Source organism: Oncorhynchus mykiss, chromosome 22, assembly GCF_013265735.2.
Source record: "Oncorhynchus mykiss isolate Arlee chromosome 22, USDA_OmykA_1.1, whole genome shotgun sequence".
NCBI lineage: Eukaryota > Metazoa > Chordata > Actinopteri > Salmoniformes > Salmonidae > Oncorhynchus > Oncorhynchus mykiss.
Window position 1 is genome coordinate 61,125 of NC_048586.1, and position 21,714 is coordinate 82,838.

The following is a 21,714-nucleotide window of genomic DNA, read 5'->3' on the forward strand; positions in this document are numbered from 1 at the left end:
AAGTGTTGCACCGTTCCCGGAGGTACTGCAATACCGGGTCGATGCGTGGAGCGGACGGAGCAAGCCCCATTTCCGACTCCCTGTTCGAAAAATCCATTTAATATGTAGTCCCCCGATGGGGGACGTATCAGATATTAAACTGATAAGAACAGATTTTTTCTTTTGGAAAAGTTTTATTGACACATTTCCTTTAAAAACAGCTCATACATTTTTTACATCATTGATACACATAAAAACGGCAGCAAAGCATAAAACACAGCATTTGAAAGTTACATTTAAATTTGTTAAAAAGTACATGTTGTTAAAACCAATGAAAACAACCATGGATAAAAGTACTTTCCTTGTAAAAACATCAAATCTGTAAAAGCCATTTAAAATGTGTACTAATGATCTAACAAAGGTAAAACATTTTTAAGACATGAAAAACCATGTTAAAAAGTCACTTTGTTAAAAGGCTGTCTTCAGTCCCTTGTACAGGAGGGGGGGTGAGTCTTTATCAAGCTCACCTCATCCTGCTCTTCTGAATAGATCATCGTCCCGTCCTTCGGGGCCCAGAGGAGATCCCTCCCCTAGGCGCATCGCCCTAGGCGCCGCAGCGCTGTCAGGCCGTGGCCGCCGGGACCTAGGGTGTTGTGGGGGACCCTTCGCCTGGGGTCGAGGCCCCCTTCCTTCCGTACCACCCCAGGGCTTCCGTGGCTACCATGGCCACTGCCTGGGGGGTGGTCTCTACGTTTTTCGCTACCAGCAGGTTACGGGAGGACCACAGTGCTTCCTTCAGGCACGTGAGGGTGGGCCAGAGCTTGGTGAAGGCCTTCGATGGAATGGGCCTTCGGCCCACCCCATACAGCACGAGCTGAGGTGTTAGGTCCTCCCCTGCTGGCAGACACGAGGTGATCAGGGGGCCTGCTTCCTTCCACAGGTCCCTGGCGGCTCTGCACTCCCAGAGCATGTGCCTCACCGACTCTTCTTGGCCGCAGCCTGGTCGGGGGCACGCGGATGTCCTCGCCATGCCCCGTGAGTGCATAACGGCCCTGACCGGGAGGATCTCGTGGGCGACCATCCAGGACAGGTCCCGATGCCGATTCAGGAGAGCAGGATGGGCCACGTTGCGCCAAACCGTTGTGGGCTCACCTATAGCGAGCCCGCGCACTGGACACACTGGTTCCCGATCCTGCACAAGAGAGAGAAGAGAGCGGTGTTTTGTTAAAACCGTGACTGTTTCTTTTTCCAGTTTAAAATGTCTTAAAAACTTCTGGAGCTGGGCGTAGTGCGGGGGTAGCAGGAAAGAGACTGGGGCTCGCAGGTCGACTGGGATCAGCCTCAGAGTCCTGAGGTAAGATCCCAGCCAGAACCGTGCGAGGGCCTGGGTCTTGTTGTTGACCGGGGAGGTGGCAAGAGTCAGATGTAACGCTGTGTAGCGGCTGCCCAGGAACAAGTAGAGGTCAGGCAAGCCTTTCCCCCCCTTGGACCTGGGCCTCTTGACCACCTCCCTCCTCAGCCTCTCCCACTTGCCTCCCCACAGGAAGTAAAACAGCGTCCGCTCCAGGTCTAAAATGCTCCTTCGAGGGGGGATAAAAACAGAACTGATTAATAAAAGCACAGGTAAAATCACAGCTTTAATGATTAAAACCTTGCCCTCAAAAGTCAGCTGTCGTAGTCCCCAAAAACCCAGTCTCTGTCTTACCGTCCCCAGGATTCCGCTCCAGTTACCGCTCCCTCCTCCCCCCCGGTCAAACTTTACCCCCAGTACCCTTATGTCCGTCAGTTTAACTGTCAGAGGTAGTCTGGTCAAGTCTGGGTCTGCCCACGGTCCGAAGAATTGGGCCTCTGTCTTGTCTCTGTTCAGTCTCGCCCCAGAGGCTCGTCCGTACCAGTCAGTCCTGTCCAGAGTCCTGTCGACGGATAAAAGGTCGGTACATAAAATGTTGACGTCGTCCATGTAAAAGACGCACTTGGCGGTCATCCCCCCACTCCCCGGGATACCCACCCCACTGATCCCTTGGTCCCTTCTCAAGACCTGTGCCAGTGGTTCAATACAGGCCACGAACAGAAGGGGAGATAACGGACAGCCCTGACGGACGCCGCAGTGTACTCCCACTGCTTTTGACTGATAAGAACAGATACTACACTTGATCTTAGCCAAAAGGCCGAGAAGCGATAACCCACAAATGGAACCCTGAAACCGCCGGACCCCCGGGGGTCTCGACAGACCCCAGCGGGTGGGTTGGCAAAAGCCAGCTCCTCTCTCCCTCCAACCCCCACTCACTCAACCACCCACCCACCCACCCACCCACCCACCCACCGTTTCCCTGGCAACAAACAGGCAGGTGTTTTTTGGAAAAAGTCGCTAATGCGTCTTTAAGTCACTATCCTGGCCCATCTCTGTCAATTTCTCTTGAAACAAGATACCGGGCTCTGCAAGAAGCAAAGCCGCTCCAAAAATACGTGGAACTCGTAAGTGTTCCTCTCCACGGAAGTCTTTAGTAAAAGGCGAAAGGCTTGTGCGTAATGAAGAGAAACCAGAGTCATATGGAAGTCAAGAGGTCGGGGCCCGAGACACACTCTGTGCACTCTAGGCAGGGTTCCCGCGGGTGCTCCCGGAACCCACTCTTCCAAGTTTTGGAGGGCTGTCTGTGGATAAAAAGAAGGTCGCAGACACACACAGAGAGAGAGAGAGAGAGAGAGAGAGAGAGAGAGAGAGAGAGAGAGAGAGAGAGAGAGAGAGAGAGAGAGAGAGAGAGAGAGAGAGAGAGAGAGAGAGAGAGAGAGACACACACACACAATCCTGGCCCAATTCTTTTTTTTTTTTTTTTTTTTTTAAGTAAAATGGCGGGAAACGGGGGACCCCATTGAAGGGCGCTTCGCCTTTCTTTCAGTTTGAATGTTTTTTTCCTTCTCTTCTTCTGCTAGCTAGCCAGCCAGCTGTTTACATAGCTTTGTGAATTTGCATTTTTCCTTGACAACGGGAGAAAAGTGTTGCACCGTTCCCGGAGGTACTGCAATACCGGGTCGATGCGTGGAGCGGACGGAGCAAGCCCCATTTCCGACTCCCTGTTCGAAAAATCCATTTAATATGTAGTCCCCCGATGGGGGACGTATCAGATATTAAACTGATAAGAACAGATTTTTTTTTTATTTTTTATTTTATTTAAACCAAACCATTCATTTCAAACACTTCACATTTTCCAAATATTGTACATTTCAAGACATTTGACAAAACCAACACCATCAAAATAGAAAATACACTTTGGCCAGACACAAGGCCTCTTATTTATAAAGGTACTTCCAGCGTTCCTTAGAGGCATGGAAGCCGTATTTGTCCACATCAAATTCAAACCTTTTCCTTAGATCAGCTCTAACCCTACTGACCACTCCACCCACTCCCCAATCCACATTGGATTTAACCAAAACCGCCCTTGAATCCCACAGAGCCGTCTTCCCCAAGGAAATCAGGAGCCAAATTAAAAAAGAACCCCTACCGCTCCTTATCCCCAAACCCCGTCCCAACATAATTGCATCAAAAGATAGAATCCCCAGCACCTGGAAGAAAGAGCCCAAATCCCCCCAAACCTTCCTGGCAAAGGAGCACTCCCAAAAAGTGTGCCGGAGCGTCTCCTCAGCTTTACACCCCTCCCTTGGGCATACCTTGACCTTTGACAGGCCGTGTCTGTAAAGGACCTCCCTAACTGGCAGACGCCCATGTAAACATAACCAATTTAGATCCTTCAACCTATTAGAGAGACCCTTCTGCTGAATCGCCTTCCACACCTCCGGCCCCACCCCATAGACTCTGACAGGACCCCGCTTAGCCACCAAGGTCCTGTATAAAGCCCTGTGATCCATGCAAAGCAAACCCTCCTGGCACTCAGTATGCCTTCTGCTCCACTTCACTGCATGTTGGAAATGAGCCGGGAGGGATTCCGCCTTAGGTCGGGAGTTGTCCCATGCTATCAACCTTCGCAGAGGGAAGGATAGCCAAAACAAAACAAAGGCCTTGAAGCCATGGTTACACGGGTTAACCATACTTTTACATATTGAAGAAAAGAAAATAGTGTCCAACTTCAGAGGGAGGTCAGGAACTCCCCTTCCTCCCTCCTCCACTGATTGCACCATCCAATCCCTTTTTACATACTCATAGCCCCCCCAAACAAAGGAAAACATGGTTCGCACTAAATCCTTCCTGTAACGAGGAGGCAAAGGAAAAACATAGGCCAAATAAACCAAGGACGGAAGAATGTCTGCTTTAATGACAAGAACCCGTCCACTCATAGAGAGCCGACGAGCTTTCCAAAGCCCCACCCTGGTGCGCACTTTCGCGATCCTCTGCCCCCAGTTGATGCCCTCGCTACCTGTCACTTCAAAATCCACTCCCAAGACCCTCATAGGCCCCGAGCAGAGCGGGAGGCCACTGAGGCCTTCCTCTCTCCCAGCCCACGGTCCAAAAAACTTAACTGAGGATTTCCCCAGGTTGACCTTAGCCCCAGATGCCTGTCCGAAATCCCCCAGGACCTCCACCACCCTGGCTACACTCCCCTCGGACGTCAGAAACAAAGTCATGTCGTCTGCATACTGGGAGATCTTGACTTCAGAAGAGCCCCCGCCAGGGAGCCGGAGGCCCTTAATACGTAAGTCTGCCCGGATAGCTGCTGCCAGAGGCTCCATGTACAACACAAAGAGCAATGGAGACAACGGGCAGCCTTGACGTACCCCAGTCTGCTGAGGGACCACCTCCCCTACATGCCCATTTACTAAAACCCTACTTCCCACTGCCGTATATAGAATCCCCACCCACCTCAAAAACCCAGCCCCAAAACCCATCCTTTCCAAAACTGAAAAGAGAAACCCATGGTGCACCTTATCAAAAGCTTTTTCCATGTCTAAACCCACCAACATGAGGTGCACCCCTCTGTCTTGGGCCCAAGCAATACAGTCTCTCACCAAACTCAGGTTCCAATGTATGGACCTCCCCTCCACCCCACAGGTCTGGTCCTCATGTATGACATGGGGCAGAACCTTCCTTAGACGGCCCGCTAGGACACGGGCTACCACCTTATAATCTGCACACAAAAGCGTAATGGGCCTGTAATTCCCCAGGTTGTCCCTTTCCCCTTTCTTGTAAAGCAGCGTCAAGACCCCCTCCCTCATTGAAGACCCCAGGAGCCCTGAGTCGTACACCGCTTTAATTACCGAAAAAAAATCTCTCCCCAAAATCTCCCAGAAGGTGACATAAAACTCACGCGGAAGCCCATCGTAGCCTGGCACCTTGTTGGCTGGTAAACCCCGCAATGCAGCCTCAACTTCCTCAAACTCGAAAGGGCGGTCGAGATCAGAGGCTGCATCCGGGGGAACCTTTTCCCTCAAATACCCCAGAAAGACACTTTCTTTCGAACCATCTATGTCCTTCTCCCTAAAGGATTCTTGGTAGAAAGAGGACGCTGCTTCCACCATCCCCTTTGGGTCAGATACCATTCCCCCCCCTTCTGTTCGCAACTGGGCAATAACTGCTTTGGCCCGGGCAGCTTTAATCTGTTTAAAAAAATATGAGCTGCTAGCCTCACCAAACTCAAACTTGTCTCTTTGACATCTGAAGAGAAAGTCCCTGGCCTTCCCCTGAAAATACATCCCCAACTTATTTTTTAAACTCTCCATCCTCTCCACATCCCTCCCCTCACCCTTATTCTCAGCTGACACCAAGGCAGTCAGCTCCCCCTGAAGCCGCTGAAAAACCTTCCTATCTGCTCGGGACTTAGTGACACAGTGTGAAATGGCCAGGGTGCGCACATTGCGCTTTACACACTCCCACCATTCAACTAGAGAACCAAAAAAAGGCTTGAGATCCCCCCATATCTCGTAATGGAATTTAAAAGCCTCCCTAAACGAAAGATCGGCCAAAATTTTGGAGTTTAATTTCCAAAAGCCTCTGCCGAATATCGGCACGTCTATCGAGAACACTACCTGAACTTGGCAGTGGTCAGAAAACCAAACCGGAGACACAGTGACTTTTGAGATTGGCACAGTAACTGGTAAAAAAATAAAATCTATACGACTACGGGAACCCCTTGAGTTTGCCCATGTCATACCTTCCCCGTTGGGGTCGCAGACTCTGAAAGAGTCCCTCAAAGAAAAGTCTTTAACTACAGAAACCAAATAGGGTAGGCTAAAATCCCCAGTGCCTTCAAAAGAGACATTGAAATCCCCGCCCAACACCACAGTTCGATTAGTAACACAAATATCTGGCAGAGCCAAAAAAATATCTTTCCTACCTCGTGGTTCAGCAGGAGCATAAATGTTAACAAAACGAAACTTCGCCCCCCTCCAGTCAGCATCAACCACTAAAACTCTCCCCTGTATTACAGAAAAGGAACCCACCACACAAAAGTCCCTATCCCCAAACAAAATCCCCACCCCAGAGGAGTGCACCCCCCCTATCCCCCATCTGGACTCTCCTTTCGCCCACTCCCTTGTAAACACAGAAACATCCCCCATGTCCCTTAAATGAACCTCTTGTAAAAAACAAACCTGGAAGGAGACACAGGAAAGATACTGAAACACCCCTCCTCTCTTCCCCATATCCCTTAATCCCCTTACATTCACTGTTACAATTGTAAAGAAAACCATACCAATGAATAAGAAACAAGACCACCCAGCGTCTCTATACTGTCTGTCAGATAGGAGCCTCCCCCATCCCGAAGCCACTCACCCCTTCCAGGTATAGGTCACTGTTCGGCGTGCCTGGTGCCACGAATGAGTGTTCAGGACTGGAAAAGTCCTCACAGGTTAATACCTGTCCACTGTCCTGTGATGCTTCCCCAGGACTGGAAGAGTAGTCTCCCCTGGCCTGTACCTGTGCACAGTCCATTGAACCCTCTTCAGGATTGGTATCCATCTCCAAAGTTCCTGACACAGGAAGCTCAGGACCCAAACAGGCCTCATGGACCTGCTCCCCAGACCCCCCCACCGAGGTTTCAGAGTCCGCCACCACTTGATCCTGGTGCTCATCCCCCACATCTGACCCTTCATCCCCGGTATCCGGGTTCAGCACTAAAAACCGGTTGGAGGTGGCCACCGCTGGCTGCTTATGCTCTTCCACCGCCACCCGGTCAGTGACCTTCCTCCTCTTCTTTCTTTTCCCCTTGTACACCTTCCTGGACTCTCCATTATCTGAAGATGCCGATCCAGTCGACCCGTCCGCCGAGGACGACCTCATCTTCCGGGTAGGGGTTCGGGTAGCCGGGTCGTCTGACATCTCACCCATCAGACTATCCTCCCAGGCTCCCGTCAGCAGCTCCATCTCCTCCTCAGTCCCCTTCGGACGGACCTCCTTTACTGCACTTCCCCCGGGGGATTTTGCCACCTCCGCTGCCGCCGCTCGAATTTCCTCAAGAACCTCCTCTATTTGCCGGAGGGGAGGTCCCGCCGTGCCCTCCTCAGGGCCGTTGCCTGCTGCCTCCGCATAGGTCCGTTGTCTATTGGGACAGTCTTTAAACAAATGGCCCTGCTTCCCACAGCCATTGCAGACTCGAGCCTCCCTGCAGGTAGCTGCCCCGTGACCTGGTTTCCCGCAATTCCTGCACTTCAGCAGGTTGCACCCCGTGGCCACATGACCGAAGCTACGGCAGTGTCTACAAAAACTTGGCTGGCCTGAATAAAACAGGTACCCCCGGTCCGCTCCAATGGAGAAATAGGCTGGTGGGTGAGCCAGCTTCTCAGCTCCATCCGGGTCCCTATTCAGTGCGACCCGGAACTGTCTCCTCCCTGACCAGATGCCATACCCGTCCCGCAGGTACCGCACCCCGGGACTCACTTTTCCAAACCGGCCTAGGAACGCCCCGATGCTGTCATCCCCCACATAGGGATTGTAAACGTGTACGGTGATGACCTTCAAGTCCAAACGGCACAAAGGGTAAACCTGGAAGTTTGAGAACGGCTCACTGGCTGCCTTCTCTTTGCAGGTGTCCATACATCTCCTGTACAAGGCCTCACTGTTTAGGGATAGGTCATAGCCCTCCGCCGCCATGTTCCGCTGCAAGCAGTAAACGTGCCCTGGGTCCACCTTTAACCCTTCAATGATCACCGTCTTGATGAACCATTCTCTGTTCCCAATTTGCTGGCCCTTGTTCTTCCAAACGAATTGCAACGTATTGCGCAGTCCAGCCCCTCTGGCTGACTGTTGATCCTGCCCTCCGGCCATCGGCTTTTAACTAAGGGGTTACGGCACCTCAGTACCCAACTTGAACTTAGCCAAAAGGCCGAGAAGCGATAACCCACAAATGGAACCCTGAAACCGCCGGACCCCCGGGGGTCTCGACAGACCCCAGCGGGTGGGTTGGCAAAAGCCAGCTCCTCTCTCCCTCCAACCCCCACTCACTCAACCACCCACCCACCCACCCACCCACCCACCCACCGTTTCCCTGGCAACAAACAGGCAGGTGTTTTTTGGAAAAAGTCGCTAATGCGTCTTTAAGTCACTATCCTGGCCCATCTCTGTCAATTTCTCTTGAAACAAGATACCGGGCTCTGCAAGAAGCAAAGCCGCTCCAAAAATACGTGGAACTCGTAAGTGTTCCTCTCCACGGAAGTCTTTAGTAAAAGGCGAAAGGCTTGTGCGTAATGAAGAGAAACCAGAGTCATATGGAAGTCAAGAGGTCGGGGCCCGAGACACACTCTGTGCACTCTAGGCAGGGTTCCCGCGGGTGCTCCCGGAACCCACTCTTCCAAGTTTTGGAGGGCTGTCTGTGGATAAAAAGAAGGTCGCAGACACACACAGAGAGAGAGAGAGAGAGAGAGAGAGAGAGAGAGAGAGAGAGAGAGAGAGAGAGAGAGAGAGAGAGAGAGAGACACACACACACAATCCTGGCCCCAATTCTTTTTTTTTTTTTTTTTTTTTTTTAAGTAAAATGGCGGGAAACGGGGGACCCCATTGAAGGGCGCTTCGCCTTTCTTTCAGTTTGAATGTTTTTTTCCTTCTCTTCTTCTGCTAGCTAGCCAGCCAGCTGTTTACATAGCTTTGTGAATTTGCATTTTTCCTTGACAACGGGAGAAAAGTGTTGCACCGTTCCCGGAGGTACTGCAATACCGGGTCGATGCGTGGAGCGGACGGAGCAAGCCCCATTTCCGACTCCCTGTTCGAAAAATCCATTTAATATGTAGTCCCCCGATGGGGGACGTATCAGATATTAAACTGATAAGAACAGATACTACACTTGATCTTAGCCAAAAGGCCGAGAAGCGATAACCCACAAATGGAACCCTGAAACCGCCGGACCCCCGGGGGTCTCGACAGACCCCAGCGGGTGGGTTGGCAAAAGCCAGCTCCTCTCTCCCTCCAACCCCCACTCACTCAACCACCCACCCACCCACCCACCCACCCACCCACCCACCCACCGTTTCCCTGGCAACAAACAGGCAGGTGTTTTTTGGAAAAAGTCGCTAATGCGTCTTTAAGTCACTATCCTGGCCCATCTCTGTCAATTTCTCTTGAAACAAGATACCGGGCTCTGCAAGAAGCAAAGCCGCTCCAAAAATACGTGGAACTCGTAAGTGTTCCTCTCCACGGAAGTCTTTAGTAAAAGGCGAAAGGCTTGTGCGTAATGAAGAGAAACCAGAGTCATATGGAAGTCAAGAGGTCGGGGCCCGAGACACACTCTGTGCACTCTAGGCAGGGTTCCCGCGGGTGCTCCCGGAACCCACTCTTCCAAGTTTTGGAGGGCTGTCTGTGGATAAAAAGAAGGTCGCAGACACACACAGAGAGAGAGAGAGAGAGAGAGAGAGAGAGAGAGAGAGAGAGAGAGAGAGAGAGAGAGAGAGAGAGAGAGAGAGAGAGAGACACACACACACAATCCTGGCCCCAATTCTTTTTTTTTTTTTTTTTTTTTTTTAAGTAAAATGGCGGGAAACGGGGGACCCCATTGAAGGGCGCTTCGCCTTTCTTTCAGTTTGAATGTTTTTTTCCTTCTCTTCTTCTGCTAGCTAGCCAGCCAGCTGTTTACATAGCTTTGTGAATTTGCATTTTTCCTTGACAACGGGAGAAAAGTGTTGCACCGTTCCCGGAGGTACTGCAATACCGGGTCGATGCGTGGAGCGGACGGAGCAAGCCCCATTTCCGACTCCCTGTTCGAAAAATCCATTTAATATGTAGTCCCCCGATGGGGGACGTATCAGATATTAAACTGATAAGAACAGATTTTTTTTTTTTTTTTTTTTTTTTTGGAAAAGTTTTATTGACACATTTCCTTTAAAAACAGCTCATACATTTTTTACATCATTGATACACATAAAAACGGCAACAAAGCATAAAACACAGCATTTGAAAGTTACATTTAAATTTGTTAAAAAGTACATGTTGTTAAAACCAATGAAAACAACCATGGATAAAAGTACTTTCCTTGTAAAAACATCAAATCTGTAAAAGCCATTTAAAATGTGTACTAATGATCTAACAAAGGTAAAACATTTTTAAGACATGAAAAACCATGTTAAAAAGTCACTTTGTTAAAAGGCTGTCTTCAGTCCCTTGTACAGGAGGGGGGTGAGTCTTTATCAAGCTCACCTCATCCTGCTCTTCTGAATAGATCATCGTCCCGTCCTTCGGGGCCCAGAGGAGATCCCTCCCCTAGGCGCATCGCCCTAGGCGCCGCAGCGCTGTCAGGCCGTGGCCGCCGGGACCTAGGGTGTTGTGGGGGACCCTTCGCCTGGGGTCGAGGCCCCCTTCCTTCCGTACCACCCCAGGGCTTCCGTGGCTACCATGGCCACTGCCTGGGGGGTGGTCTCTACGTTTTTCGCTACCAGCAGGTTACGGGAGGACCACAGTGCTTCCTTCAGGCACGTGAGGGTGGGCCAGAGCTTGGTGAAGGCCTTCGATGGAATGGGCCTTCGGCCCACCCCATACAGCACGAGCTGAGGTGTTAGGTCCTCCCCTGCTGGCAGACACGAGGTGATCAGGGGGCCTGCTTCCTTCCACAGGTCCCTGGCGGCTCTGCACTCCCAGAGCATGTGCCTCACCGACTCTTCTTGGCCGCAGCCTGGTCGGGGGCACGCGGATGTCCTCGCCATGCCCCGTGAGTGCATAACGGCCCTGACCGGGAGGATCTCGTGGGCGACCATCCAGGACAGGTCCCGATGCCGATTCAGGAGAGCAGGATGGGCCACGTTGCGCCAAACCGTTGTGGGCTCACCTATAGCGAGCCCGCGCACTGGACACACTGGTTCCCGATCCTGCACAAGAGAGAGAAGAGAGCGGTGTTTTGTTAAAACCGTGACTGTTTCTTTTTCCAGTTTAAAATGTCTTAAAAACTTCTGGAGCTGGACGTAGTGCGGGGGTAGCAGGAAAGAGACTGGGGCTCGCAGGTCGACTGGGATCAGCCTCAGAGTCCTGAGGTAAGATCCCAGCCAGAACCGTGCGAGGGCCTGGGTCTTGTTGTTGACCGGGGAGGTGGCAAGAGTCAGATGTAACGCTGTGTAGCGGCTGCCCAGGAACAAGTAGAGGTCAGGCAAGCCTTTCCCCCCCTTGGACCTGGGCCTCTTGACCACCTCCCTCCTCAGCCTCTCCCACTTGCATCCCCACAGGAAGTAAAACAGCGTCCGCTCCAGGTCTAAAATGCTCCTTCGAGGGGGGATAAAAACAGAACTGATTAATAAAAGCACAGGTAAAATCACAGCTTTAATGATTAAAACCTTGCCCTCAAAAGTCAGCTGTCGTAGTCCCCAAAAACCCAGTCTCTGTCTTACCGTCCCCAGGATTCCGCTCCAGTTACCGCTCCCTCCTCCCCCCCGGTCAAACTTTACCCCCAGTACCCTTATGTCCGTCAGTTTAACTGTCAGAGGTAGTCTGGTCAAGTCTGGGTCTGCCCACGGTCCGAAGAATTGGGCCTCTGTCTTGTCTCTGTTCAGTCTCGCCCCAGAGGCTCGTCCGTACCAGTCAGTCCTGTCCAGAGTCCTGTCGACGGATAAAAGGTCGGTACATAAAATGTTGACGTCGTCCATGTAAAAGACGCACTTGGCGGTCATCCCCCCACTCCCCGGGATACCCACCCCACTGATCCCTTGGTCCCTTCTCAAGACCTGTGCCAGTGGTTCAATACAGGCCACGAACAGAAGGGGAGATAACGGACAGCCCTGACGGACGCCGCAGTGTACTCCCACTGCTTTTGACAGATGCCCATTTACAAGGATTTTGCTGGTGATGTCCCCGTACAGCAGTCCCACCCAAGCTAAGAACCTGTCCGGGAAACCCATTTTTTGCAGTACCTTAAAGAGGTACTGGTGCGAGACCCGATCAAAGGCTTTTTCAAAATCTAAATTTAGGACTACAAGCCGCATGTTTCTGTCTCTCGCATAACAGATGGCATCTCGGATCAGTATCAGGCTGTCCGTGATCTTCCTTCCGGGCACGGCACAGGTTTGGTCCGGGTGGATCACCTCCCCTAAAACAGAAGACATTCTGAGTGTTAAAACCTTGGTAAAAAGTTTACAATCAAAGTTTAAAAGGGTAATCGGTCTCCAGTTTTTCAGGTCCGTCCTGTCGTTTTTCTTATGTAAAAGAGTCACGATCCCCACTCTAAAACTGTCGGGTAGTCTGTCGAGGTGTTCGAAGTCAGTAAAAACAGTCAGAAGTTCGTCGGCTAAAACATCCCAAAAGGTCAGATAAAACTCCAAAGGGAGGCCGTCCTCCCCCGGTGCTTTACCCCTCTTAAAACGTTTCAGTCCTTGGTCGATTTCTGTCCTCGTCAGGTCTTTTTTCAGGTCGTCTGTATTGGGTAAGGTCTTGTCGATGTATGTTAAAAGGTCCCCCATTGTTCCCTCGCACACATCTTTTACCCCAAACAGTTCCCCATAAAAGTCCTCGACCACTTCCTTTATTCCCTCTGTGTCTGTTTTTAAAACCCCGTCCTTGTTTCTCAATCCTGTCATAATCCTACCCTTACTAATTATTTTCTTAAAAAAGTACCTAGTGCACTTCTCCCCCTCTTCTAATTCCCTTTCCTTGCTTCTTAAAATAACCCCCTTGCTTCTCTGTTCTGCTAAAAGTGCCATTTCCTTCTTTACTTCTTTAATTTCTTGGTTAAAATCAAGGCCCTGTTGGCATAGGTTAAAATACCTTTCCAGTCGCTTTTGCAGTCCCACCATGCGTCTATCTTTTTCTCTGCTTTTTTCCTTTCCTATCTCTCTAAAGAAGGTCCTTGTCCTTTCCTTCACCATTTCCCACCACTGTGCTCGCGTGTCAAAGAAGTCCTGTAGCGTCTGCCACTGGCTGAACTGCTCTCTGTACTGACTAACTACTCTATCATCTTCTAGAAGGGAGCAGTTCAGTTTCCAGGGCCCTCTTCCCACAGTCACACCCGAAGATAGTGAAAGGGTGCACGTCAGCATTACGTGGTCTGAGAAGAAAGCAGGGGTTATTCTAGCATCAGTTGGGGGACAGTCCCGGGTAAACAGATAATCAATGCGAGAGGCTCTGGTGCCATCACCACTGGTCCAGGTGAAGCCCTCCTCTCTTGGATGCAGGGTTTTAAAACAGTCAGTCAGTTTAAAATCCCTGCACAGCACTTGCAATAAAACACTTGACCTGTCTACCTTAAAATCCCCTCCTGCCCCTCTCCTGTCTGCTCTGCTTAAAACACAATTAAAATCCCCACCCACCACTAGAGGATCCCTCCCTAGCATGTGGGACTGCAGGTCCTCTAAAAGTGCACACCGGTCATGTTTATCGTTAAAACCATACACGTTTAGCACGTTAAAATCCCTCCCCATAAAAGTACAGTTGGCTAAAAGAGCACGCCCACCTACCACCACTGTGCTCCCCTTCACCACCACCTGTGGGGTCTTGATTAAAATGGCAACACCGTCGTTCTTGTTAAAATTGGAACCACTCCAAATGGAGGGCCCGTGCCGCCACTTATCCTCCCATTTCCTGTAAGAGGATAAAAAGGGTAGACCACACTCCTGTAGTAAAAACACATCAGAGTTAAACCTTTCTAAAAAGGATAAAACCGACTGTGCTCTTGTTGCTGTCTTTACGCTCCTCACGTTTATAGTGGTGATTTTAAAAGCCATGAAAGGGGTGAGTAAAAACAGTGCTAGAAGAAAAGCCATTGAAAAGTTAAAAGGGGGTTAGTCTTCAGGGACTTTCTCTCTCTCCCTCCGGGGTAAGGGGGTTTGGAAGGGAGAGGAGGTTAAAACAGGACTTAAAAAGGAGACTTGATTGGGGGAGTTGGAGGGGAAGGTTCTGGGTTCTTCCTCCCCCTGGGAGCTCTCCCACTCCACCTTTCCCTTTTTCTCCTCACCCTGTTCGGGGTCAGAGAGCTCCTCAGCGTTTCTTTTACGTAGGGGGAGGTGTTCCTTACTCTCCCCCTCCTCTCCCGTACCTTCTGACACAGTCTCCATGGTGCTTTCCGACACCGACCCTATGATGTCTGACCCACTTGGGGAGCTTTCGCTAAACATCTCTCCGGAGCCGTCTTTCTCGGCCCTTTCTCCTTCAGGGGTCACATTAGTCTGGGGCAGGGGGGTTGGGGTGGGGAGGGTTTTGTCCTCTCCTCCCACTTCTTCCCCCACTGCACCTTCCGCGCCCTCCACTACAGCCACCACCACCGGCTCCACCACTGTCTCCTCTACCACCACTGCCGGCTCCACTACTGCCTCCTCCTCCACCACCGGCTCCTCCACTACCACCTCGGCAACTGCCGTTCCAGCCCTCTGGCGCTCGAAAGCCCGGTCCGCGGCCGCCCACTCCCTCCTTCCAGCCTTGGCCCTGTTGGCCCAGGAGGAGGGGCAGTCGCGGATGAGGTGGGACCGCTCGCCACAGAGGTTGCACGACCTTCCGTTCGTGCACTCCTCGTAGCGGTGGCCCACCTCCCGGCCCTTCATGCAGACGACCTTCTGACAGGCGTCTGCAAGGTGGCCATGTTCACCACACTTACGGCACAGCTTGGGCTGGTCCTGGTAGTGAACATGGCCCCTGTTCTCTCCGAGGACTATGGTGGATGGGATGGCTTTCAACCCACCATAGCCCCCAGGGTCCTCCCTTTGCTGGACAGTGACCCTCCAGGCCCCTGTCCAGATCCCATCGAGGTCTTTTACCTGGATCAGGGGACCCTTCACGTTGCAGTACCTGCCCAGCCATACTGCAACGTCCTCCGGCTGTACGGTTTCATTGTACATACGGACAATAACGGTTTTAATGCTATTATCCGTCAGCTTGGTCACCTCAAACATCGCTGTGAGGGACCCCTGGGTGTTCAGGGCGTTCTGGAGTTTCCCCCAGAACTCCCTCAGGAAGCTGGCGTTGGCAAAACTGACATCGAAGCCCTTCCTATAGGGGAGGGCTAAGATGCAGTTTACCTGCGCGGGATGAAAGCCGAGCTCTTTCTGGAGGAATTTTCTGGAGAAATCCAATCGGGATAGCTCCATTATTTTTCCTCCCCTCTCCTTTAGAAGGAGGCGCACTGCATGGTGCCTCCTCATGCCAGCCTGTGCTGCTGACATGATGGAGGCCCACTCCCTTTACAGCCCAACACCAGTGAGAGGGGAGGGGAGGGGGAAGGGAAGGGGAAAGGAAGGGGTGTAAAACAGCCAAGGAACTAGCAGGCTCAGCCAGACTGTGCTGAACAGGGCCTACCAGTACCACGGGACACACAACAAACTATCTAGCACAGCACCAAACTAATCTTATCAACAATGGGAAGGGACACAAGGAGGGATTTTTTATTTTTTTTTGTGTGTAATTTTTTAAAATAAATTTTCCCCGGAGGGGAAAGGCACGAAGGGGAAGGACAATAATGAACAAAACAAACAAAAACGGGGGGAGGGGGGTGGGGCAAACTAACAAACAAACAAATTTAGGTAAGGGGAATTAAGGGGATAACAAAAGGAACACTGACCAACACAACACCTGCCAAACTTGAGGGCCGAGAGAGCTAGCAGGCCTCACCAGCAGGCCAGGCCAAGCTAACCAGCTAGCAAGCCTCCCCAGTAGGCCAGGCCAAGCCAACCAGCTAGCAAGCCTCACCAGTAGGCCAGGCCAAGCCAACCAGCTAGCAAGCCTCACCAGTAGGCCAGGCCAAGCCAACCAGCTAGCAAGCCGGCAGGCCAAAGGTCCCCCAGTTGACAACACAAGACAAGAAACAGAGACAAAAGGCAATTTAGGGGGTGAACTAGCAAGTACAAGGTGGATGGGAGAATACGGTCAGACAAACACACAACAATGCAATGCCTGCCACGCCTAAAGGGCCAGGAGGCTAGCGTTCCAACAAGCCAGAAAGCCCCTCCGGCTAGCAGGCAACACCAAACTCAAAACAGTAGGAAATAATTGAAGGGGGGAGGGTGGGATACAAGGGGGAGGATAGGTACTAAACAGGACAAACAAGGGGAAACTGAAATTTAAATTAAATAAGAAAGAAAAGGACCAGAGGGCCTTTAAACTCACCCTACAGGTGCTGGTGCACCTGTAGTCCACCACCAGACCCACCACCTAACCCAGGACAAAAATAATAGTGAAACAATACAACAATAATGATTTTAAACAAAAGTAATTAGCACAATCTCCCGGGCGCCCTCCGGCCTGCGATCGCTTCTCTGATCAAGCGCAGCACTGTCAAGGACAATGCACGTGATCTTAGCCAAAAGGCCGAGAAGCGATAACCCACAAATGGAACCCTGAAACCGCCGGACCCCCGGGGGTCTCGACAGACCCCAGCGGGTGGGTTGGCAAAAGCCAGCTCCTCTCTCCCTCCAACCCCCACTCACTCAACCACCCACCCACCCACCCACCCACCCACCCACCCACCCACCGTTTCCCTGGCAACAAACAGGCAGGTGTTTTTTGGAAAAAGTCGCTAATGCGTCTTTAAGTCACTATCCTGGCCCATCTCTGTCAATTTCTCTTGAAACAAGATACCGGGCTCTGCAAGAAGCAAAGCCGCTCCAAAAATACGTGGAACTCGTAAGTGTTCCTCTCCACGGAAGTCTTTAGTAAAAGGCGAAAGGCTTGTGCGTAATGAAGAGAAACCAGAGTCATATGGAAGTCAAGAGGTCGGGGCCCGAGACACACTCTGTGCACTCTAGGCAGGGTTCCCGCGGGTGCTCCCGGAACCCACTCTTCCAAGTTTTGGAGGGCTGTCTGTGGATAAAAAGAAGGTCGCAGACACACACAGAGAGAGAGAGAGAGAGAGAGAGAGAGAGAGAGAGAGAGAGAGAGAGAGAGAGAGAGAGAGAGAGAGAGAGAGAGAGAGAGAGACACACACACACAATCCTGGCCCCAATTCTTTTTTTTTTTTTTTTTTTTTTTTAAGTAAAATGGCGGGAAACGGGGGACCCCATTGAAGGGCGCTTCGCCTTTCTTTCAGTTTGAATGTTTTTTTCCTTCTCTTCTTCTGCTAGCTAGCCAGCCAGCTGTTTACATAGCTTTGTGAATTTGCATTTTTCCTTGACAACGGGAGAAAAGTGTTGCACCGTTCCCGGAGGTACTGCAATACCGGGTCGATGCGTGGAGCGGACGGAGCAAGCCCCATTTCCGACTCCCTGTTCGAAAAATCCATTTAATATGTAGTCCCCCGATGGGGGACGTATCAGATATTAAACTGATAAGAACAGATACTACACTTGATCTTAGCCAAAAGGCCGAGAAGCGATAACCCACAAATGGAACCCTGAAACCGCCGGACCCCCGGGGGTCTCGACAGACCCCAGCGGGTGGGTTGGCAAAAGCCAGCTCCTCTCTCCCTCCAACCCCCACTCACTCAACCACCCACCCACCCACCCACCCACCCACCCACCCACCCACCGTTTCCCTGGCAACAAACAGGCAGGTGTTTTTTGGAAAAAGTCGCTAATGCGTCTTTAAGTCACTATCCTGGCCCATCTCTGTCAATTTCTCTTGAAACAAGATACCGGGCTCTGCAAGAAGCAAAGCCGCTCCAAAAATACGTGGAACTCGTAAGTGTTCCTCTCCACGGAAGTCTTTAGTAAAAGGCGAAAGGCTTGTGCGTAATGAAGAGAAACCAGAGTCATATGGAAGTCAAGAGGTCGGGGCCCGAGACACACTCTGTGCACTCTAGGCAGGGTTCCCGCGGGTGCTCCCGGAACCCACTCTTCCAAGTTTTGGAGGGCTGTCTGTGGATAAAAAGAAGGTCGCAGACACACACAGAGAGAGAGAGAGAGAGAGAGAGAGAGAGAGAGAGAGAGAGAGAGAGAGAGAGAGAGAGAGAGAGAGAGAGAGAGAGAGAGAGAGAGAGAGAGAGAGAGAGAGAGACACACACACACAATCCTGGCCCCAATTCTTTTTTTTTTTTTTTTTTTTTTTTAAGTAAAATGGCGGGAAACGGGGGACCCCATTGAAGGGCGCTTCGCCTTTCTTTCAGTTTGAATGTTTTTTTCCTTCTCTTCTTCTGCTAGCTAGCCAGCCAGCTGTTTACATAGCTTTGTGAATTTGCATTTTTCCTTGACAACGGGAGAAAAGTGTTGCACCGTTCCCGGAGGTACTGCAATACCGGGTCGATGCGTGGAGCGGACGGAGCAAGCCCCATTTCCGACTCCCTGTTCGAAAAATCCATTTAATATGTAGTCCCCCGATGGGGGACGTATCAGATATTAAACTGATAAGAACAGATACTACACTTGATCTTAGATTTTTTTTTTTTTTGAAAAATAATTTATTACGTTCCATACCATTCATTCTTTACAAAAAACATACTTCTCATTCAAAGTCAAACAATGATATATAACTCAAACAATGGTATATTTTTAACAAACACAAAACCCAAAACAAAAACCTCAGGGGAGCATCTTCCCTCCCCGTCATCCTACAAACTACCTTTCCCTATCTTCCCGTCATAATCTATCCCCTTACAAATCTAAATCACACCCAGCCCTAAACCCCCCTTCCACCTCTCCCGGGCAGCATGCTGCCCCCACTTCCTCTCCTCCCTCTTCATCCTCCCTCTCAAATCCCCTTCCACCCTCCTCACTATTCCTTCCACCCCCCAATCTCTCCCTGTCTTGACAAAGTTCTGCCTGGCTTCCCAAAGCCCCTGTTTAAAGAGACTTATGAGAAGCCAGAGCAGAAACCTATCCCTACCCGTACCTCTCGCTCTCCCTACACCTCTCTCTAACCTTGCCCACGTTAGCACAAAATCACCTCTTACCAATCCCAACAACACCCGTGCCCTAGCCCATACTACTCCGGCAAAGGCACAGTCCCAAAAAGCATGACGCACAGTCTCCTCCCTGCCACAAGTGGGTCTTGGACAGGTGGGGGATCGCGCCAAGCTATGCCGGTACATGATGGAACGTACCGGCAAGCACTTGTGGAGGCTCAACCAATTCAGGTCCTTGAGCCTGTTGTCCAGGCCACGCGCCTGCACTCCCTCCCAGACCCCTGCCGAGATGCCCGCTACAGGCGCCGGACTCCCTGCACTCCCTACATCCACCTTTAGGACCAGGACCTTGCCCATAAAAGACAAAGACCTAGCCTTCCACATTGCCAGCTTCTTCTGTACCACTGCGATACCCATGTTCCAGTTCAGCGTCGCTGAGCCAGAGGTCTCAAAATGGACCCCGAGAATCCTCAGGGCCCCCTCACAGAGAGATAACCCCCCGGGCACATCCGTCCTGCCGCGCCATCTTCCGAAAAATTTAACGGAAGACTTTGCGTGGTTCAGGACCGCTCCCGACGCTCGGGTGAAGTCCCCAATAATGGCAAGGGACCTTGTCAGGCACGAGTCCTTGCAAAGCAGCAAGGAAGTGTCATCGGCGTACTGCGTCAACTTGACGCGCAAACCACCGCTTCCAGGGATCAACAAGCCCTCCACCCCTGTGTCTGCCCTAATGGCAGCCCCCAGAGGCTCCATGTACAGAACGAAGAGGAGCGCCGAGAGCGGGCATCCCTGCCTGACCCCTGACGAGAGGTCAAAAACGTCACCCGTGTGACCGTTTACGCTAACCCGGCACCCCGCTCCGACATATAAAGTACGGATCCATCCTATAAACTTCTCCCCAAATCCTAACCTACCTAACACCCTGTAAAGAAAGGATCTATTCACGCGATCAAAGGCTTTCGCCTGATCTAGCGCTGCTACCATTAAAGGCAGCCCTCTATCTTCTACCCAAGCGATGGAGTCCCTGACCAACTGCAGGTTCCACCTGATAGAGCGACCCTCTACCCCGCACGTCTGATCCTCATGGACGACGTAGGGAAGGGCTGTGCGCAACCGATCCGCTAAGACCTTTGCAAGCAACTTGTAGTCTACACACAGCATGGTCAATGGCCGCCAGTTGCCAAGGTCTGTGGCGTCCCCCTTCTTGTAAAGAAGTGACAGCACACCGACGGCCATTGATCCCCCCGGGACCCCCGTCTCAAGGATGGCCTTCAAGTCTTCGAGGACCACCGGCCCGAGTATCCCCCAAAACTTGAGGTAAAACTCGGCCGGCAGCCCATCCATCCCAGGTACCTTCCCTTTTCCCATCCTCCTGAGGGCGCTCTCAACCTCTTCAAGGGAGATCTGAGCCTCCATCGCTTCTCTAATGTCCTCCGGCAATCGCCGGGACAAGTGTTCTAAAAACACACTTCCCTGCTCTACATCTACATCCCTCTCCTTAAAGAAACCTCGGAAATGGTCAGTTGTCACTCTGACCATCTCCTCCGGCTCTTTAGCTACACTACCATTTTCTTCCCTAACGCCATGCATTACCTTCCTACTCTGTCTGGCCCTAACCGACTTAAAGAACATAGCGGAACAAGTCTCATTATGTTCTAGAAAGCCATTATGCGCACGCTCCAGGAAAGCTCGAGCATTCCGCTCCTGCAGCTCCCTGAGCTGCACCTTCAGGGCTGAGAATCTCTCCCAGTCAATAGACCCGCCGAGGTTGCCTGCCTCGTACTCGAGTTCAATTAACCTTTGGATACGATCCACCTCCCTCCTTTCCTCCCTTTTCTTCCTCTTACAATATCCTATTATAAAGGCCCTAATCCTTACCTTAACTAAATCCCACCACTCTAACACCCCCTCGCACATGGACCGGAGGCCCTCAAGCTTCCGAAAGAAACCAAAAAAGGCGTCAACGAAAGCCTGCTCCTCCAGCACATCTCGATCTAACTTCCAGTACCCCCTACCGAAGAGACAGACTGGCGACCCCACCTGCAGGAACACCCCGTCGTGGTCCGAAAAGAAAGCAGGCAGCAGCCGCCCAGACAACTGACCCAAAGACCTGGATACAAAAATGTAGTCGAGCCTCCGCGCAACCCCCCTGGAGTTGCGCCATGTGGGACCGACCATTGCCGGAGTAGTGTGCAGGCCGCCATCAACCAGACCATGGCAAGCCATTAGCCCGGTGATGGCACCTGCACTACTGTCCCCCGCTATCCCTAAATCTATGTTAAAATCACCACCTATCACCAAGTGCCTATTTGTAACACACAGGGGCGTCAGACAGTCCACCATCTCCCTCCTGTCTGCCGCCACCTGTGGTCCATACACCACCACTAACCTATACCTACTATCCCTAAAAGTGACATCTACCCCCAAAACCCTCCCCTGCATAACTACAAAAGTGCCCTCTACCTTCATCTCCCTATTACCAAACAAAATCCCCACTCCCGTTGAATGGACCCCACCTATACCCCAAACTGATTCCCCCTTATCCCACTCCCTTTTAAACCTCACAACATCCCCTCCATCCCTCAGGTGAACCTCCTGTAAAAAACAAACATCAAAACCCACT

The 21,714-nt window shown here is 51.4% G+C and overlaps 1 protein-coding gene, 10 non-coding genes and 2 pseudogenes across 11 annotated transcripts in view; all 13 read right to left on the reverse strand.

Moving 5' to 3' along the window:
• On the reverse strand, nt 1–175 carry LOC118943660 (annotated as a pseudogene).
• The window catches only part of LOC110513786, a 26,429-nt gene continuing 4,875 nt past the window's right edge, over nt 161–21,714 (reverse strand). The window contains exon 2 of the mRNA XM_036959605.1: nt 161–2,071. Within this exon, the coding sequence (XP_036815500.1) occupies nt 623–2,071 (1,449 nt within the window). The 3' untranslated portion in view covers nt 161–622. The remainder of the gene's footprint in view (nt 2,072–21,714) is intronic.
• On the reverse strand, nt 2,051–2,159 carry LOC118943664 (annotated as a pseudogene).
• LOC118943722 lies at nt 2,412–2,528 on the reverse strand. Its single transcript, XR_005039040.1, has one exon. It is a non-coding gene; the product is annotated as a U5 spliceosomal RNA (small nuclear RNA).
• LOC118943661 lies at nt 2,972–3,162 on the reverse strand. The gene has a single exon (XR_005038981.1). It is a non-coding gene; the product is annotated as a U2 spliceosomal RNA (small nuclear RNA).
• LOC118943723 lies at nt 8,514–8,630 on the reverse strand. The gene has a single exon (XR_005039041.1). It is a non-coding gene; the product is annotated as a U5 spliceosomal RNA (small nuclear RNA).
• Nucleotides 9,043–9,233, reverse strand: LOC118943767. Its single transcript, XR_005039085.1, has one exon. It is a non-coding gene; the product is annotated as a U2 spliceosomal RNA (small nuclear RNA).
• LOC118943724 lies at nt 9,494–9,610 on the reverse strand. The gene has a single exon (XR_005039042.1). It is a non-coding gene; the product is annotated as a U5 spliceosomal RNA (small nuclear RNA).
• LOC118943659 lies at nt 10,031–10,219 on the reverse strand. The gene has a single exon (XR_005038980.1). It is a non-coding gene; the product is annotated as a U2 spliceosomal RNA (small nuclear RNA).
• Nucleotides 16,897–17,013, reverse strand: LOC118943725. The gene has a single exon (XR_005039043.1). It is a non-coding gene; the product is annotated as a U5 spliceosomal RNA (small nuclear RNA).
• Nucleotides 17,438–17,628, reverse strand: LOC118943768. The gene has a single exon (XR_005039086.1). It is a non-coding gene; the product is annotated as a U2 spliceosomal RNA (small nuclear RNA).
• Nucleotides 17,889–18,005, reverse strand: LOC118943726. The gene has a single exon (XR_005039044.1). It is a non-coding gene; the product is annotated as a U5 spliceosomal RNA (small nuclear RNA).
• Nucleotides 18,452–18,647, reverse strand: LOC118943654. The gene has a single exon (XR_005038979.1). It is a non-coding gene; the product is annotated as a U2 spliceosomal RNA (small nuclear RNA).